This window comes from Xiphophorus hellerii, chromosome 22, assembly GCF_003331165.1.
Source record: "Xiphophorus hellerii strain 12219 chromosome 22, Xiphophorus_hellerii-4.1, whole genome shotgun sequence".
Taxonomy (NCBI): domain Eukaryota; kingdom Metazoa; phylum Chordata; class Actinopteri; order Cyprinodontiformes; family Poeciliidae; genus Xiphophorus; species Xiphophorus hellerii.
The window spans coordinates 24,328,225-24,345,707 of NC_045693.1; the positions used below are offsets into that span (position 1 = coordinate 24,328,225).

Consider the following 17,483-nt stretch of genomic DNA (forward strand, 5'->3'; position numbering starts at 1 on the left):
GAAGACAACAGGTGTAATATTCCTTCATCCACAACAGGAGTACTTATCAGTTCAAAGAAGTGAATGTGAAATAAGAGGTAAGGAACTTTTCTCTTCTCGTTCATTTTTCAAGCGTCTGCTGCGGCTGAACTCTTACCCTGTTCGCTGCTGTTGTCCCCGCTGTGAGACGTGTGTCCGCCGCTGGACGGTCCCGGCGTGCCTCCGGAGCGCGTGGACGCCGTGTCGTCGTGGTCTCTGTTCCAGGATGTCTGTTCGGGAGAGAGGCAACCAAAGAGACGGCCATTTTTAATACATCTATTTTTTTTGTTGTTTTTGTTTTTAATCAATTTTAATTTGTGAATTGAATGTGGATATCTAAAGATGCACCAATCAAGGTAATTCTGACTTCTGTTTTCCTTTGCCAGTCGTAATTTTGACTGATTTTGTTATTTTCCCCTTCCCCACAAATACCATTACATATTAAAAAACAAGACAGAAAAAACTGCTTTGAATCCATCAGAAAAAAAAGAATTGGTATTTACAATTAGTTTCTACATCAAAATCCATATCCCTATCACGTTTTACTGTATGATGTTGGTGAAGGCATTTATAGGTCAGATTTTGTTCTTTAATTGAATGCATTCCAAGCAAAGGGAACCCTCGCTACTACAAAATAAAACTCACCCAGAGCCACAAAAAGCTATTTTCTAAACACAGTACGTCTGGCTAAAGTGTTTTATTGTGAAAGCTGGAAAAATAAACTAAATTGTATTTCTATTTTCTGATCGTCATTGGATCTCTGATCACTATGTCAAATAACAACAAAAAACAACAACTTTTGAAAAGTTTAAAATATAGTTTGATTCCGGACTCTACTTCATTGATTGGAGCATTTCCAGAACAATGGCATAAAAACAGACACAAATTCAAACTCAAAAATGAACTCAGGATTCAGTCTACAAGCTCACCCTGCAGTTCATGAGGCCCTTCGACATTTTTGGTTTTCTTCACAAAATGCAGATTATTAGACGTTTCTCAAAAAGGCCGGTCCAGATCAACAGAGAGCAAACATGTTGCTTCAGTTCCCAGATTTCTGAAGCATGCGATCCGTGGCCGCATCCATTTGCCCCAAACCACTAGCAGATGAGAATACGAAACAGCTACAACTTAAGATAGGCTACGGCAAGCGCCAGGGAGTGATGTCATCCGAGCAGAGAGGGAGAGAGCAGAAGGTAAAAAAACTCATGCAGTCCCCCATCGGTACAAATTCTCTGTTGGGTCCACAAATGAAATAAAAATAATATATGTTCAAAATATTTTAAAAATGGACGACGACTCGCAGTGAAGTGGAGCTAGGTTTCATTTTGGGCATGGCAAAAGCTAAATTAAATAAGCAAACGCTTTTCCGTAATCTTTCCTTAAACAAAATGAAATGCAATACCGATCGGGCCGAGTCTGAATGAAAACAAATGAAAATGTTTGAGCTTAGCCAACTTCAAGAACAAAAAAAAAAAAACAACTTTACGATGCAGCCGTGTAGCTACCGACTGGACAAGAGCTGGAGTTTATATATAGCAAGTCGGTTCCATGTAAGGCCAGATGAGGGTCATCTGAACGCTGGACAGTGGTTAGCAAACGGCCCAGAAACGACTGAAAACATTATGACCGCACGCCACAAATAGTGTACATACAATAAATCACACAGTTATTGACACATCGAAGCCTTCATCGCCCTCATACATGCAGATTTACTGCCTCGCAAAAGTATTCACTCCCCCTTGAGACTTTTTGACTCAAAAAGCCACTTTTATCCCCACCACTACAAACTAAAACACGCATTAAACAATTTTGTAAATCCATACATCTAGCTAAAGTGTTTTATTACAAAAGCTGACGAAATCAAGTTAAAATTTCTTTTTTCAGAATTTTAAATAACACGAATCCTCTATTTTACAAGCTTGTTGTGGATGTTAACTTATGGAAATACTCACAAGATGACAAATTCCTGTTGCCTTCATAATCAACACTATTTCATTTTCGGTTTTGTAATTGTTGTAAGAAGGTCAAGGAAAAGGATACATGGCAGACTTGCACAACATCAGGAAAACGCTACAATGTGACACTATTACCGAAGATTCTGGTGACAATAACAGTTACGGCTAATTAAAAAATTTTCCATCCCGTCTCTGACTTTATCATAAAACACGAGCCTCACGGGTCAGTGTGAGAGATGTAAGGCAACTCTGTGTAACATATGCCACACATTCTTTTAACGCTAAAAACTTTTTTCGGAGCGACAAAAAGAAGAAAACCCATTTCAGAGAAACGGCAAACATGTGGAAGAAGACCCTCTGGTCAGATGAGGCCAAAACTGAACCTGAACACACCATCCTCACTGAGAAACGCATTTCTTTTACTGATTTGTATTCACACGCTGGAGTGGAGCTTCACTTTCCAGCAGCAACAAAAATCATAAACATGAAGCCAGAGCTGGTCATTTAAATCCAAACATGTGTAATGATGGCCTAGTTCAAGACTTGATGTGAACCCAATAGAAAATCTGTGCCAAAACTTGAAATTTTATGTCCACAGATTAGGGATGCATCGATCCACCTTTTTCATTTCCGATATGGATACCGATATCTGAGGTTTATCATCGGCCGATACAGAAAAACAGAGCTGAATTTAATTAAAATGTTGTTTTTTTTAAAAAAAAAACACTGGCACAAATTACAGAAACAGAAATTAATTTGATAACTCTGCACCAGTACAGAACACTTGATTGCTTCACAAGTTTCATCAAACATGTATAAACAACTTTAATTTGTTCAGTCAGTGCAATTAGGAGTGCAACAGCCAAAGTAAAATAAATAATAAACTGAATCTGTCAAAAACAATAGGGAACTACTTTGGTCAAACATGTAAAAAACAAAACAAACAAAAAAAAAAACAGCAGCAAATATTTCAAATGGTTCAAAATGTGCAAGAAAATGTAAATTGAATAAAGCATAAGGTCGCACATAGAGTTAGACTGAATAGGTTGCCCACATTGTCACCGATTCCCGATCCAGGATTTTTTTCAATATCGGGACCGATAAAGATATTGATATCGGATCAGGTGCATCTCTAGAACAGACGCTTTCCATCCAGTCCGAACGGCACGGCACACTTCGGACTTCGGCAAAACGTTGGAATTCTTCCGCTTCCCTTTCATGATTACTTTAGCTCGTCCATCACACGAAATCCCACCGAAACGTATCAAAGGTTTGCCGCTGTGGCGTGAACAGAGCGCCACAAAACTCAACAGAGACGACTGCTTTGGCACCACGCTGCACATGAACGTACACAAAAAGAGCAAAGAAACCGCACGGGCCCTGCCGAACACACAAAGGCTGCTACATGTGAGTGAAACCAAACCAGATGTCTCCCGGCGCTCTGCGAAGCAACATTAGCGCTGAAGACAGGGGTGAGAAAGGAGACGTCACAGGAGAAGGGAAACTGAATCAAACGCCTCAGAAACGACTCGATATCACAAACAAACAGAACGCGACGCAAATGCTTATCGAGCCTCCTCCGCCCGCCCGCCTAGCTTTGCTTTGCGAAATCAAATGAGGCAGATATCAAAGTGGGGCGGGTGCACGTGTGCTTTTAGGTCGTTTTGTGACGAAATGAGTGATAGAAACCCGCAAGGAGGACGAGAAGAGGGGAGAGGAGAGGAACGGCTGTGGGAATGGGAACAACTGGTTTCAATTGGGATGCTGCGATTGGCGCTGCTGCCGTTGCGTGAAGGGTTTGGAGTTGATCTTTGCTTTATTAAAAGAAAGGAAGACATTATTTCATGACATGGGACTTGTTTAAAACAGAGTGTAGACTTGAGCGGAGAAAATACAAGTCAGCAAATTCAACACATTTGGAGCGGATTAGAGCTGCTTTGATGTTCCCAGGCTATGAAATTATAATCCAGTGATTACATGGACGATATAATCGTTTTCCAAATTAGACTCTGAGGCTATTCAATAAAGACTGAAGTTCCTGCGCGACGGCATGACTGGGGTAGGGACAGGGATGCTGATTTTAACAGGGATAAGAACCAGGATGATTGTTTTTTGGGTTGTTTTTTTCTGTTCTTATTTGCTGACCGTAGAACAAGAGAGGGGGGAAAAAAATGAAACACCCATGCATGACCGAGTGACTCCAGAGCACATCAGAAGTGAGGTAATCCAGACCACATGCTCAAAACACAAACAGTTAACGGCAGCTTTTGCCAACTCCGTCCAAATCTGCTCTGTTTAAAAAAATACAAGTATAAAAGAGGGAGAGATGGAGAGAGAAAAAAGTTTTTAAAAAAAAAAGCCAAACATGTTTATTCAGAGCTCCGTAAAGAAGACTAGTACAGCACCCACCCCCGGGGATGTCGAGCGGTGAGAAGTGAAAAAACCCAAGAGCGTCGGCTTGTGAAAAAGGATGTGATTTCCCTTCTCCTTCTTTTTTTTTTCCCCCATGTCCTTTTTGTTGTAATTCTCTAACAAATTCCATTTGAAAATATAATTAGAACGAGAAAAAAAAAAAAAAAACAGGGGGAAACGGCAAAAAAAAAAGAGAAAATTACCGCATTAGCTGTAATTGAACAAAAGAGCGCTTTGCCTGCTGGGAGGTGGCCACCGCGGCCCCATGGGAAACGGGGCGGGGCCGAGACGGGGCCCTGGTGGCATCTCTGCGGGGACGGGAGAGAGGGAAGGGGAAGGAGGGGGGAGTTTATTTATAATCACAGGCCGCCCTTTGGATGGAACGGGGCCCAGCTCTGATCTAACACGCAATTAATACACACACGGCTGAGATAACACAACCGGTGCACACAGGGCTGCGCAGCATGTGTGTGTTCTCAAACACACTTCTCTTGCTTGGTCACTTAGCTTGCACAAACACACACATACAAATAGTTTGGGGTTTTTTTTATTCCGCAAACACATGCACACCTGCCATAATAACAAACGCGCTCACCTTGACCAGAAAAAAAGACACACAGAGACACACACTTACCCTGTGGTGCTTTTAAACAACGGCTTAAAAGCACCAAAAAGAAGAGGGACACCTTAAATGTATGTAAATTCAGAGGATGAACAGATGAATAAACAGAAACAGAGAGGAGGAGGAGGAGGAGGAGGAGGAGGAGGAGGAGGAGGAGGAGGAGGAGGAGGAGGAGGAGGAGGAGCGTCCCTCCGCGCCCAAGGCTTCACACTTGATTCATTCTGTTCGCTTAATGAGCGGCCGTGGTCTCTCGCTCAGAAAACGCCTCCCTCCTCTGAAAATTTCTCAACCTGCTCCATGTCTCCTGCGCAGGATAAAGATTAATTCAATGCCTAATTGTTCAGTAAATTCAATTTTCCACATTCTATTCTGCCTAGATTTAGCTAAACTTCTTAAATCTTCTGCGCCAAGCTAAGGGAGCCCTGTTTCTTTTTTTTTTCTTTTTGAGCCACACATACCTTTTCCCTCCCACCCTCCTCATCCCCTCCTTCATCCCTCCTAATTCGCCGTGAAAAGATTTTCCTTGCTGGAAATTCTGATTCCGCTATGATCGGTGAGGCATTCCAATCCGATGCGTTCTCATTGTGCCTCGTCTAAGATGCGAGAGGGGGGCTTCCCTTTCTCGCCTTGCCAGACCCCCATATCATACAAGCGCTCATGCAGGAAATGCTGCCTTGCCAATTCATTTGCAATAATAAAGAAAATGGTTGGGGTTATATTGCTTTGCCACCCAGCTCTTCCCTCTTTTTTTTGTGCCCAAAATATCTTTTCTGATGTTATGGATATTTACAGGAGACAAATTTGTTGGCACTGCTGGTAAAAATGTGTAAAAAAATTTTTTTTTAAATTTCAGTACTATGATCTCACTCTGAAAATTTTTGCTAAATCCAACCTTTTACTCTGAGTATATCTTGCTATTGATCTGATACAAAGCGAATACGGGCCCAGCCTTGTCGATACGGATACCATTATCGATACTGAAGCTTTTGATTATTTACGTCTAATATGTCATCAAACGTCTGACCTTCAGTTTTTCTGCTTTTTCCCCCATAACAGAATTTGGACTATATTTATCAAAGTGTATAAAATACTATAAGAACATACCAATGATATTTAAAAACTAGAGAAAAACTAAACAAATTTGTGCGAATGTTCTTCCAAAGCTAAACAAGGTACAAAGCGATCCCCATATCAGATCAAATCTAAAAAATATATTTTTTTGAGGTAGAGTTCAGAAACTACGACACAAAACTAAAAGAATATTTCAACAAGGAATCTGAAACTACAATACCATCCTTACCACGCTAGTATCGATCCGATACTGATATCGACATGTTATCGATATCAATAATTATAATCGATCTGGCCACCTCTAGCTTTTTTGCTAAAAAGTCCAACACTACACTATCCCACTGTCTCACTCCACAGATCTATTTGATGACGTACTGTATATGTGTTCAACTAAGCAAATAACGCTCTGCCGTCGTCTTCTTTTGCATTTAACATTATATGATACACAATTTGATCACCAGATAAGCCAGGCAGCCACAGAACTGTAGGGCAGGCTGAAAAAATCTGCTGCATGATCGTCACCACACACTGCTTCCTAAACTGATCAATATTCACTCACCTCAATATGGTAAAACCTTGAAACTGAAAGTCAAGCTGACACCTTGCCATGTTTTCTGATTAATTTGGCCAATGGGTGCCTGAGAACTCATGGAGCTTAAAGATTTCCTCCCGAGATAGTCACGTTATCTCAACTCTGAAAAGAAAGTGAGGCAAAAGTAACATACCTTGCTGTCCTGACACAGCAGAACACTGCAAATTCCACACCTTTTATCCCAATACTAATGAACTATTCCGAATAGAAGTGCATGGAAAGTAACACACATAGAGGATGTGAAAGGCACAAATTTGTTCCACAAATTTCTCTTCAAATCCCCACATAGCACATGTGTTTTTATTATGTTAGCTTACTCATCAGCAGGTTTACTTTAAGTTGACAAAAGCACAGAGTTCTGGTTAAAGTTGGTTTAAAATGGTAGGACAAAAAAAACTATTTTTTCTGGCGTCCTCCTTTAAACCCCCCATTTGGCAGATAGATAGCATTTAATATGTACTACTGGAGACTTTGTGACTCTCTTTGCTGCTATTCTTAATATTAAGGTATGTCGTCACCTAGCTTAGTGGCTAGTCGCTAAAAGAAAAGTCCATCTGTGTCACTAAGTATTTATAACCCAGGGAAGCAGGAAGTCACAGATTCAACTTAAAAAGTAAAGTTTATGTGGGAATTATTTTGCCACAGTTGATTTTTTAAGAAGAAGAATTTCTTCACACAATAAATAAAGATATTCAAATTTTTACAGTTTGTGATTACATCGCAGGACTCCTACACGATTCATTTATTTCCGTCTTTTCCGACATTTTTATCAAAGTTTGTTTCCCTTTCTGAACTGTGCCAAGGAAAGTATATATATATATATATATATATATATATATATATATATATAAAGAAGATGACAGTCAGGCTTCTCAGAATTCCTCATGCATCCTTCCCCTCTGCGCCTGTTTTCTTTAACACAATTTTTGACCTTTTGCAACAGCGCTGCTTTCTTGAGCTGAAATCCGCGAGAATACCATGTGTATGCGGCGGCAGTGGCGAGATGGCCTGCAATAACTCCGGACACATTCTCCCACTCAAGCGAGCGCTGGTGGGAAAGCTGTGAGTGAAAGGGGCAGAAAGGCCAGCTATTGTAAACTCTTGTTTGCTTTTGCCTTCAACGGCGAAGAGATAAAGCAGGATCTGCCTCTCTGATAACCGGCCAGGCAAGTGCTTGCCCAACTACCTCTGCTTTCTCCCTCCCTCCCCCTTTCGCTGCAATATTAGCGCTTCCAAAATGAAAAGAGAACCTGATAATGGTATGCGCGGTGAAAAAGAAAGGAAAAAAAAATGTGTGTGTGTGCGGGGGGGGTGCGGGGGCAGACCAAAAGGACCCCCAACTCTCTCCCTCCCTTTTTGTTCTGCACTCCCTAACTCCTAACAATAGACAAAGAAAGGAGAAATAACCTTATAATTGCTGAAAGGAGGGGGGGGGGGGGGGGGGGGGGGGAGAAGAAGAAAACTGGATTTTGTCTCTTGAGTGCGTAAAGTATGCTATGCTGAATAGCCGTCAGGTACGCTTCAAAACTGGTGGGTCAACCTCGCAGAGGCAAGCAAAGATAATTACATGTTTGAGATAATTACCGGAGCTTTCAAAGTCTGCTCAGATGGCACTCGTAGAAACTGACAAACTGATTTTGTTTCTCCGTGGCCGTCCTCCACTACGACTCTCCACGCTGTACGCTCCGTGTTTATCCCGCGAGAGCCAAAATCCAAACAAAAACATTAACTCCAGTGCCCTCCCTTAACCACCAGACAAAGCACATCCCCTCCTGGTTTTTTTTTTTTTTTTAATGTAGCTACAAGTGAAAAAAAAAAAAATAGAAAGAGGGTTGATGTGATTTCTCCGTGGCACGTTTCGCAGCGGGTTTCTTCTGCAGGTTAACTCGCTGGGATTTTCTCAGCCTATTCCTTGGAGACGAGCTGTTTGTGACGGCGGCCATTGTCGGGGGGCTCACAGGGGGTTAGGGGGGAGAGGAACTTTCCATTAGCTAAGTACACATGCGTTAAGCCAGGTTATTGTTTACTTAGCCTAAGAAACCACAGCGGGCCTCGGGGACAGACATGGCCGCTCATCAGAGGCGTCAAGAGTCACAAGCCAGAAACTTTTATATCTGCAGTTGGGATCCTGTGGTTCGACTAAGCACTGCTTTCCAGCAATACTTGCGAAATCTTAAAACAAACAATAAATCAACAGCAAAAAAGAAAAAACAAATAAAAAAATAAAACAATAAACGTATGGTGGTGTTTAGGAGGCTCCCTACATTTTTATCTTTGATGTCACTCCAGGGTCGAGTTGCATAATCATAATCACCCCTACTTGTTATTCGCTGCACAATAATGAAGAGGCTATGAAACACACAAGTCACGTGGTCATCTCTTTGTATCACTTGTTGAATCCTCAACAGCCGCCCTGCATTCACAACTCAAACCAGAGGAGAAAAGGGGGAGTTTAGGGGGAGAAGAAGGAGGAGGAGGAAGGTGAAGGGGGGGTCAAACCCGTTCTCTATTCAACTACAAAAGCAGCTATTACCAACAATCACTACAATGTTTTAAAAGTTGGTGTTAAGAACAGCAGCGCGCCACTGTAGGAGAGTCGGCGAAGTCGGCCGACACTCCATACCTTGACAAGAAGTGGGCTAGATTAGCGATGTAGCGGCGTAGAGATTAGGAAGGTAGTGGAAGTTATAGTTTCTATTGGCTTAGGAGGTTAGAGGCTTAGTGGGGAGGAGAGAGAAAAGGAGAGGGGGGAAGAGGGGTCAGCAGTGTTTGACAGCCAGAGTTACCTAAACCAACACCGCTGGGTCCCACTGACCTGGAAGCCCGCACTTGTACAGCAAAACAGCGCCATTTGTTAGGAGAAGATAGCATGATAGCACTATCAGGAGTGAATTCTTACACCGTGACCACAACCCTTCTCTCACACACAAGCTGGGCTTGTTTGGGGGAGAAAAAAAACAACCACAGATCCCAAAACGTATAGATGTGATGCGAGATTTGCATTCTTTTTACGCGAGGGAGACTTTTTTAAAATAATAATGAAAAAGTCCAAAGGAGTTCAAGTCAGCAGAGTTGGGCAGTGACTAGTTATATTTAGGCAGTTACATTTACTGGAGAACCTTTTTGGGGGGGGGGAAACTTACTTTTAGGAGTATTTTTACTACACTGTGCGTTTTACTTTTATTTCCGTAAAATTTCTGAATTCTCTTCCCACTGCGAGTAACTTTACTGAACGAACATGTTTTAATCAAAAATTCACAAAACACAGACACACACCTGTAGTTTTTGGAAAAAATGTTCATAAGTTTTATATTGAAAGAAATAGTTTCTCTTGCCTGATTTTGTTATTTTGTAAATTATGTTAGTTATATGACTTATTTTCAATGTTGCTCTTTAAAGCGAACTTCAAATTCTGGTCCATTTGATGATGTAATTTTCAAATATTAAATGACTGATGTTTTGATCAGCAACCCAGAACACTGAGCAGCTGTTTTACCAAATACTTTTTGGGTCATTTCTTGGACATGGCAACGTGGACGTAGTGCCACTCTGATCTGAGTACAATTTTTGACTACTCTACCCACTTTCGCACATCAGTCGCCGGGTATTCACTCCTATGTCAACATAAAGTCAAGCAGGAATTTTTCCTTTTCTTTTCTTGAAGAAAAAGAAGAAGTTTCAATTATTTCCAGCCCCACTTCAGCCCACATGGCTCAATCAAGTAGAGGAGCTCTTGAGACTTGGAGTGAGTCCTCAGCACTATTAGCAGTGCTCAGGCTCGACGGGCCTCGGAGTTCATTAGTAAATTGCAGTAACTCTCCCCACCCCACTCCACCCCTTGCTCTCTGTGCAATTAAAGACAACGGTGCAAACGATATTCTGCAACATTTCCCTGACTCCTCAAACCGAGCTGGACGTGTGTGTGCCAGGCAAATTGGGCATACTGCTGCAGTCGTACTCACACAACAATAAGCTGCTATATATATATAGTCAATAAGCGGCTCTGCAGGAGAATTTCTTCCCAAAGAATTCGTACCTGCGAGAAAAGTCTCTGCAAAACCAGCAAGGAAGGAGTTAAGAGAGTCCAACTGGTGCTAACCAATCACTCCAGTCACATAGCACCTGAGGGGGGTGCTGCATTTATCAGGCTGGTCTGAACACCCACACACACACACACACTGCAGCGCGTGCACGCACACAATCGCACACCCACACACACGCTCGCGCAGAGAAAGACACACACAAACATTGGGAGGGTGAGCCCAAACTAGCTGAGCTGCATTCACAAGTCAGCGCAGAGCCTCTGACTTCTTCACCTCTCAGCTATGCTCTGCTTTTCTTTTTGAAAGTGCCGCTCGATCTCCCCTTTTGACAAGCTACGAAAAAAAAAAGGGGGAAAACACACAATGCAGAGACACCTAAAGAATGAACCCGGAATCACTCCTATGACGAGGGATCGTGCAACTGAGAAAGTCAGCATTGTGAGATTGGTGAGTTTAATAAATTCAAAGTATTTTTTTTTTTCCTCCCACTGACATTTTTTTTTTCTTCTCCCTTCTGCTACAGTCGCCTCGCTGGAATAAATTGGTTTGTGAATAAATGAGCCCAGTTTCTCCTTCTTGTTAACATTGTTCTTTTGTGCAAATTCACTTTCCAGTCCACTTCAACTTTATGCCCGAGGGCATATATTAAAAATACATATGGAAAGAGATAATGCTCGCACAATGCAAATTTGTTAAGGTTGCCACTGCCTAACTACCACAGTTGAGATGTAGCACAAAAAAGTAATTTTTTCTCTCTGAACTTTCAACATTATATATATATATATATATATATATATATAAAATAAATCGTAGGTAAAACTATGCCACTTGAATTTTGGGTAGAACACATTTACAGAGTTTTTTATTTTATTATTTCATCTTAAATGCAATATGTACAACTTTTTGTACAGTCTTTGATAATCAATTAATCACGTTTAATCCAATGAATTGTTTCCGCTCCAATAAATATGGCTGCAACTACCATTTATTTTAGTTATTGATTTGTCAAATGACTATTTTGATGATTAAATTAAGCTAAAACAATGCCACTTGAGTTTTGGGTAAACCACATTTTGCAATGTTTTTTTTTTTCTCTATTATTTCATCTTAAATGCAAAATGTAAAAATAATTTGTACAGTTTTGGCTTAATGACTGCTCTGAGTGTGCTGCTCTTTCAGCAAATGGCCTTCTTCGAGTCTGTATGCACCAATAATGATTAATCGATTACTTAATTTGTTGATGATTACTTCGACAATTGATTAATCGCGATTAATTGTTTCAGCCCTAAAATATATATACATATAAAGTTTGTCATGAGATTCAGCTTTGTTTGAGTTACAATGCCTGCATTCAGCATAAACAGGCGTGCACCCGCTGCCTGTTTGGATATGCCTGTTTGCGCACACACAAAATAAGCTCATCCGTCAACATTACACATCTGTCAAAAAGTTATCTTATATCTTGATATGCTCGCAGGTCATTTGTGTTCCTCTGTCAGAGTAAACACAATCCGGTGAGGATCCGTCCTGATTTGGCTGCACAGGGACCATCATTATGTTAAAATAGGCCACGTCTTCATACAGTCAATTAAAGATCTGCACGAGTGCCCCCGAGCACAACATCATTTCCTTCATATACCTCAAAGCCCCAGGGTTTTGAACTCGCTATTTGCACATCTTGCATGCCGTAGAGCTTCAGTCAATCCTCTGACCTATCCATTTGAAATCATAATAATATAAAGGAAATTCTCTTCCTTTTTCCCTCCCTCCCAACCCCGAATCCCTGAGAGAATAGGTGACAATGCTGCTCAAAGAGACACTTAAATGCACAAGTGGCGTTCTGTGTTATTTAATTATGTCCCTGAATTAAATGAAGTATTATCTTCCACTGTGATCTCTCTCTCTCTCTCTCTCTCTCTTTCTGTGTGTCTCTCATTTCCATAATCAGACATAAGGGCCAGGGATCGGAGGAGCAGTGCATGCGCAATGGGGCGTGAGGGGAGGGGGAATCTTCCCTGTCGGGCCCCCCAGTCCTCCCATTCAGTCCAGAACATAAAAAGCCAGTGGCTGCCCCTCTCCTCCACTCAGACCAACCACTCAACCATATGGAAGTCCGTGGATTTAAATTATTTAGTCTAAACGCTTCATTACTTTTTATGTAGGACTATCCAGCTAATCCCTTTAATTTGGACACTTGATTCTCACCCCCAACCCCCTCGCTGCCATCTATAGGTTATAACCTCTATTATCATAAGCCCCTTTAAAACTCTGGGATAGTTTAACTTGTTCTCGTCTATAGAGGCTAAAGATGCACCGACCAGGTTTGTCGTGGCTGGGAGCAATTTTTGGTTTACTTTGCCAGGCCAGCCAGTTATGATTCACATGTTTCGGTCTAAGAACTAAAAATGCAAAGATAAAAGTTGTAGCTCCAACAGAAAATTAAAGATTCACAACATTATCCTGATGTAGCCATCAATGTGGAATTATTTGTTGAACCACAGAAAAATAAAATAAAAACTGGATCAAAGTACGTACAGTTGGATCATACATTCATAAATTAATATTGTGACCTTCCTAAAATAATGGCGAAAAAGAAATAAAAGAAAAAAAAAATCACCCTCTTTATAACAAAAAAAAATCTGATTTAGGCAAAAAAAAAAACTGAGAAAAAAAAAATCGTTTTTGGCAAAAAAAAAAAAAAAAGACATCATTCAGTTTATTTCTATAGCACCAATTCACAACAAATGTTGTCTCGAGGCCCTTTACAAAACAAACTAATCATTTCAGTTCAACTACACACACAGTCCAATTGATCCTAGGTTATCCAACAGCTCAGTAAGCTCAAGTAATTATCCAAAGTAGTTTAAAAAGTTTCTATCTAAGGAAACCCAGCAGATTGCACCAAGTCACTAACTTGCATCGTTCACGAGTTACTTTTGAACATCGGCCGGCTCCAACGACCGGCCCGACAGATCGGTGCGTCTCCTGCTGCAGCCTCATCTAGCTCAAACGGACCCGCGCTATTAATAGCAAACATCCAGATTTGCATAATTCTAATCATCAGTTACTGTTATCATTATTTAACTGCAGCGTACGGACCATTAGGGTCATGCGTGTGAAGCATGCTTGTCCCCAGAGTCCCAACAGTCAGCGGAGCACATAATGAAGGCTGTGGTTATCACCGATATCTGCACAAAAGAAAACACTCCCGAATCTACCTTTTGGTACCGCCAACTGCTTCTATTGTTTTGTTTTCTTCTAAATAAACCTTCCTATTGGGGTAGAATCTGTGCAGAGTAAAGCAGAGGAGAGCAGAGGAGAGGAGAGGACGGGGGTCCCGATAAGCAATGTGCACTCATGTCTAAGGAAAAACACTGACAAGACGAGTAATGAACCGTGAACCCTACAGTGGAGAAACCACAGTCTGCAGCCCCACAACGCTGCACTCTCCTCTCAGCTCCACGTCACCCAGGAGCTTTGCTTCATTTCTGGTGAGGGGTGGAGGGGCGGCGGGGGCTGACGGGGCAGGGGTGGGGGGGCTTTCCAAAAAAGAGAGAGAAAAATGAAGAGGGGCTCTAAATTAAAATCGACATGAAGCAGGTCAAGTTTACGGCGATTCTTTGGCGAGGTAATCTCCTCAGGTCGGTTCCGGGTTCAAGTCTTAATGGACCAATAATAGCAACATTATTCAGATTTCTCTTCTTTCATTCCGATGGATGGAATGTAAAACGGGCTTTAATCATATGCAAATAACAGAAGAGTGAGGCAGTGACCCAGAATAGCTGAATAGCCAGCAGGGAGAGAACACACACACACGCACACACACATATACACCGTTACAGATGGAGAGACGCAGCTTACCTGGTCCAACGCCACCGATCTTGTGATTTCCTCGTTGTCTGATTTGGAGCCCCCCTCTCTGTCGTCTATGACCAAGTCGATGGGCATCTTGCCTTTCAAGCAGCTGATGTACCGGTGACAGAAATTATCACACAGCTCGTGTACCTGCAGGGAGGGGAGGGGGAAATCACACAGCAGTGCCATGATTTAAAAACATTAAAAAAAAAAAAAAACACCAGCAAAGATTTCAGGAGCCAAAAAATATGTGATAAAACCATTGACTGAGCACTTTAAAAAAAAAAAAAAAACGAAGAAGGTTTTGTTATTTTAACAGTAAAATTACAAACATTTCTTCAGTGGGGAAATAATGTACAGTAAGTGAGTGTGGAGAAAAGTAGCATTGATTTGCAATACTTACTGGCACCGAGTCATCCTATTAACTAAGCAGAAAAACAACTACTACACAGTTTTGAAATGATGTGACTTTAGGGAAACATATTTGAGTTTGTGATAATCCTTTCAGGTTCATGAGCTTAACACACCTATAGCTTATCATTCACTTTAATTCAAAACTACAAGGCAAGAGTGACTTATTTTAACAATAACCAGTGCAAGATTTGACTCTATTTTTGTGAGCGTAAAAAAAAAAAAAACTGTCAACAAGCTTATATTAAATTAGCAAGATATTAAAAGTTGTACGTTAATACTCCGACTGTAAAGTTTGGTCATTTTAAACGGTGTTCTGGATTCCAGTTTGCCACTGATTTAGGCTCGTTGGGTCAGTGGCTGCTGCTGCTGCTGCTGCTGCTGCTGCTGCTGCTGCTGCTGCTGCTGCTGCTGCGTGACTTTAATTCCTCTCCACTCAAAATAGAGATATCGTCGAAAATTGACAGTGACAAGAGGGCTCAGAGGCTACAACACACTCAACACCCGTGCTAAATTCATCATCGGTGCCCCGGGTAGTGGCCATTAAGCCGAGGACGACCCGCTTGACTGACATTTAAGGTAAACTGTTTAATGTCGCCTCAGAAAGGCTGTATTCTCCACTGCTGGGGTGATGCATCCCGACCTGATTTTTTTTTTTTTCCTGCACCAGGAAATCGGAAACTTTTGCTTCCTTTCAATCTGAGCGCAAGATCTTGTGTGCAGATCGCAAAAAAAAAAAAAAAAAAAAAAAAAGATAGTATTAATTTCTCAAAGTAAAAGTTGACAGCGGGATTTCAGCGGTCTATCTGATACAGAGACAAATTAGACCATATCACACTCATCGCTCGGTCTACCCACAGATGGCAGCCTGAGGGCCTTCTGCCCTCCGCAAAGAATCAATTCTGGAAAAAAATAAAAATAAAAAATCCCGCAAAGTTTGCCTACATGTTTCACCTTGCGTGCAGTCGCCTTGCCAACATTAAGCTTCATTAGAGATATTTGGGCACCGAGAGTATCCGTTCCAGTTGTAACAGCTTGCGCCGTGATTAAACTACGCAAGGCAAAAAAAAAAAAAAAAAAAAAGAGAAAAAAATGGCCGCATGATTGATTTCGACGCTAATTATAACCGACTTGCAAAAATACATTTATGCAGATACAGCCCATAGGTCTGAAGTGGCATGCTGGACAGAAAAAAAAAAATGGTGATGGTAATATTACCTTCTCCAGCTCCAGAAGATGAAATCGTAAAACTTGAATGGCTTGAATCATCTGAAAAATTAAAATAACAATAAAAAAAAATGAGCACTTCACATCTCTTGATATTAAACACGCGCGTTTTTCTCAATGCGAGTGGCTGCAGATGAGCGAAATATTCATACGAATGGAGTTTTATGTGGAAGTGATATTAAACTTGGACGTTATTGCAATGTGGGAAGTGCAAGAGCGCAGACTGGAGCTGCAATAAGCCTCAGAGTCAGAGATCTATTAGCCTCCGCTCATCTAATCTAATGATTTTTAAAAAAAGAGAGAGGAGAAGAAGAAGAAGAAGAAGAAGAAGAAGAAGGAATGTTGCTCTATAACGTCACATTTAAAACATCAAGTGGTTAAGAAAAGGCTGAACAGAATAACTTTGCTGAGTTCAAAGGCAGCGTTCTAACAGCGGCCCTTTATGTGCACATACAACCAGGGGCCATCATCATATCAAACGGCACAAATCGGGGGGTTTTGGGGGGAGACATGATGTGCAATCCCATTTTAAGTTTTCAGCACCACGTGGCTCTGTGGCGAATAGGAGCAGCCCGCCAGGAGACGCGCCAACGACGTCCAGAAATACTATCTGAGATGTGCGACATGTGATCATTTGGATTTCTTACCAGATTATCCAACTCTGGATTTGATGAAAACAGAGGCTTTTCTGCCCGAATCTGCAAGCAAAACGAACGCTTTCAGAAAATGCATGAACATGAAACAGGTTCGAGCAGGATTAATGATGCATGGCACTTTTGGAAGAAGGAAAAGAAAGGAAGAATAGCACAATGTTTGCGCGCAGCTGAAAACTGAATTTTCTTCTCTCCACGCAAAAGTTATAAAGCAAGAGGCTCTTAACTATAGGAGCTCAACCGGTATCAACATGCAGCAAAAGAAAACAAGAAAGAAAGAAAAAAAGCCAAACTTTTTTTTTTGTCCTGACCTGCTTTGCAAACACCGCTATGTCTTCATTGAAAGATTCCGACGAACAGACGTCTCCTCCCGCCACCCCGGGCTCTCTGGGGGTGCAAGTCGCTAATTCACATTTCTCAAAAATCAGTGCAAGCAAGGGGAACAGGGGGTGCCTGGAAACACACACACACACACACACACAATAGCAAATGTCACCAGAGAGAACAGCGCCGGGGTCAACACTACTCCGGGCTATAAGATGTAGCCAGCCGTGCGGCTAGAGCCTCTTTCCCCTTTCCAAAGCTCTTGGCCCGTGGGGACTGCCGCTGCCGCAGCCCGGTGCG

General features: G+C 41.6%; 1 protein-coding gene and 1 long non-coding RNA gene across 3 annotated transcripts in view; one reads left to right on the forward strand and one right to left on the reverse strand.

Moving 5' to 3' along the window:
* The window catches only part of meis1b (Meis homeobox 1 b), a 107,762-nt gene that overhangs the window by 86,478 nt on the left and 3,801 nt on the right, over window positions 1-17,483 (reverse strand). For both annotated transcript variants that reach the window (XM_032552361.1, XM_032552362.1), the window contains exons 3-7: window positions 17,171-17,312; window positions 16,854-16,904; window positions 16,198-16,248; window positions 14,575-14,718; window positions 137-248 (exon numbers count right to left, since the gene is read on the reverse strand). In XM_032552361.1, the coding sequence (XP_032408252.1) occupies window positions 137-248; window positions 14,575-14,718; window positions 16,198-16,248; window positions 16,854-16,904; window positions 17,171-17,312 (500 nt within the window). The remainder of the gene's footprint in view (window positions 1-136; window positions 249-14,574; window positions 14,719-16,197; window positions 16,249-16,853; window positions 16,905-17,170; window positions 17,313-17,483) is intronic.
* Window positions 10,524-11,273, forward strand: LOC116712561 (uncharacterized). Its single transcript, XR_004337565.1, has 2 exons — window positions 10,524-11,160; window positions 11,237-11,273. It is a non-coding gene; the product is annotated as an uncharacterized LOC116712561 (long non-coding RNA).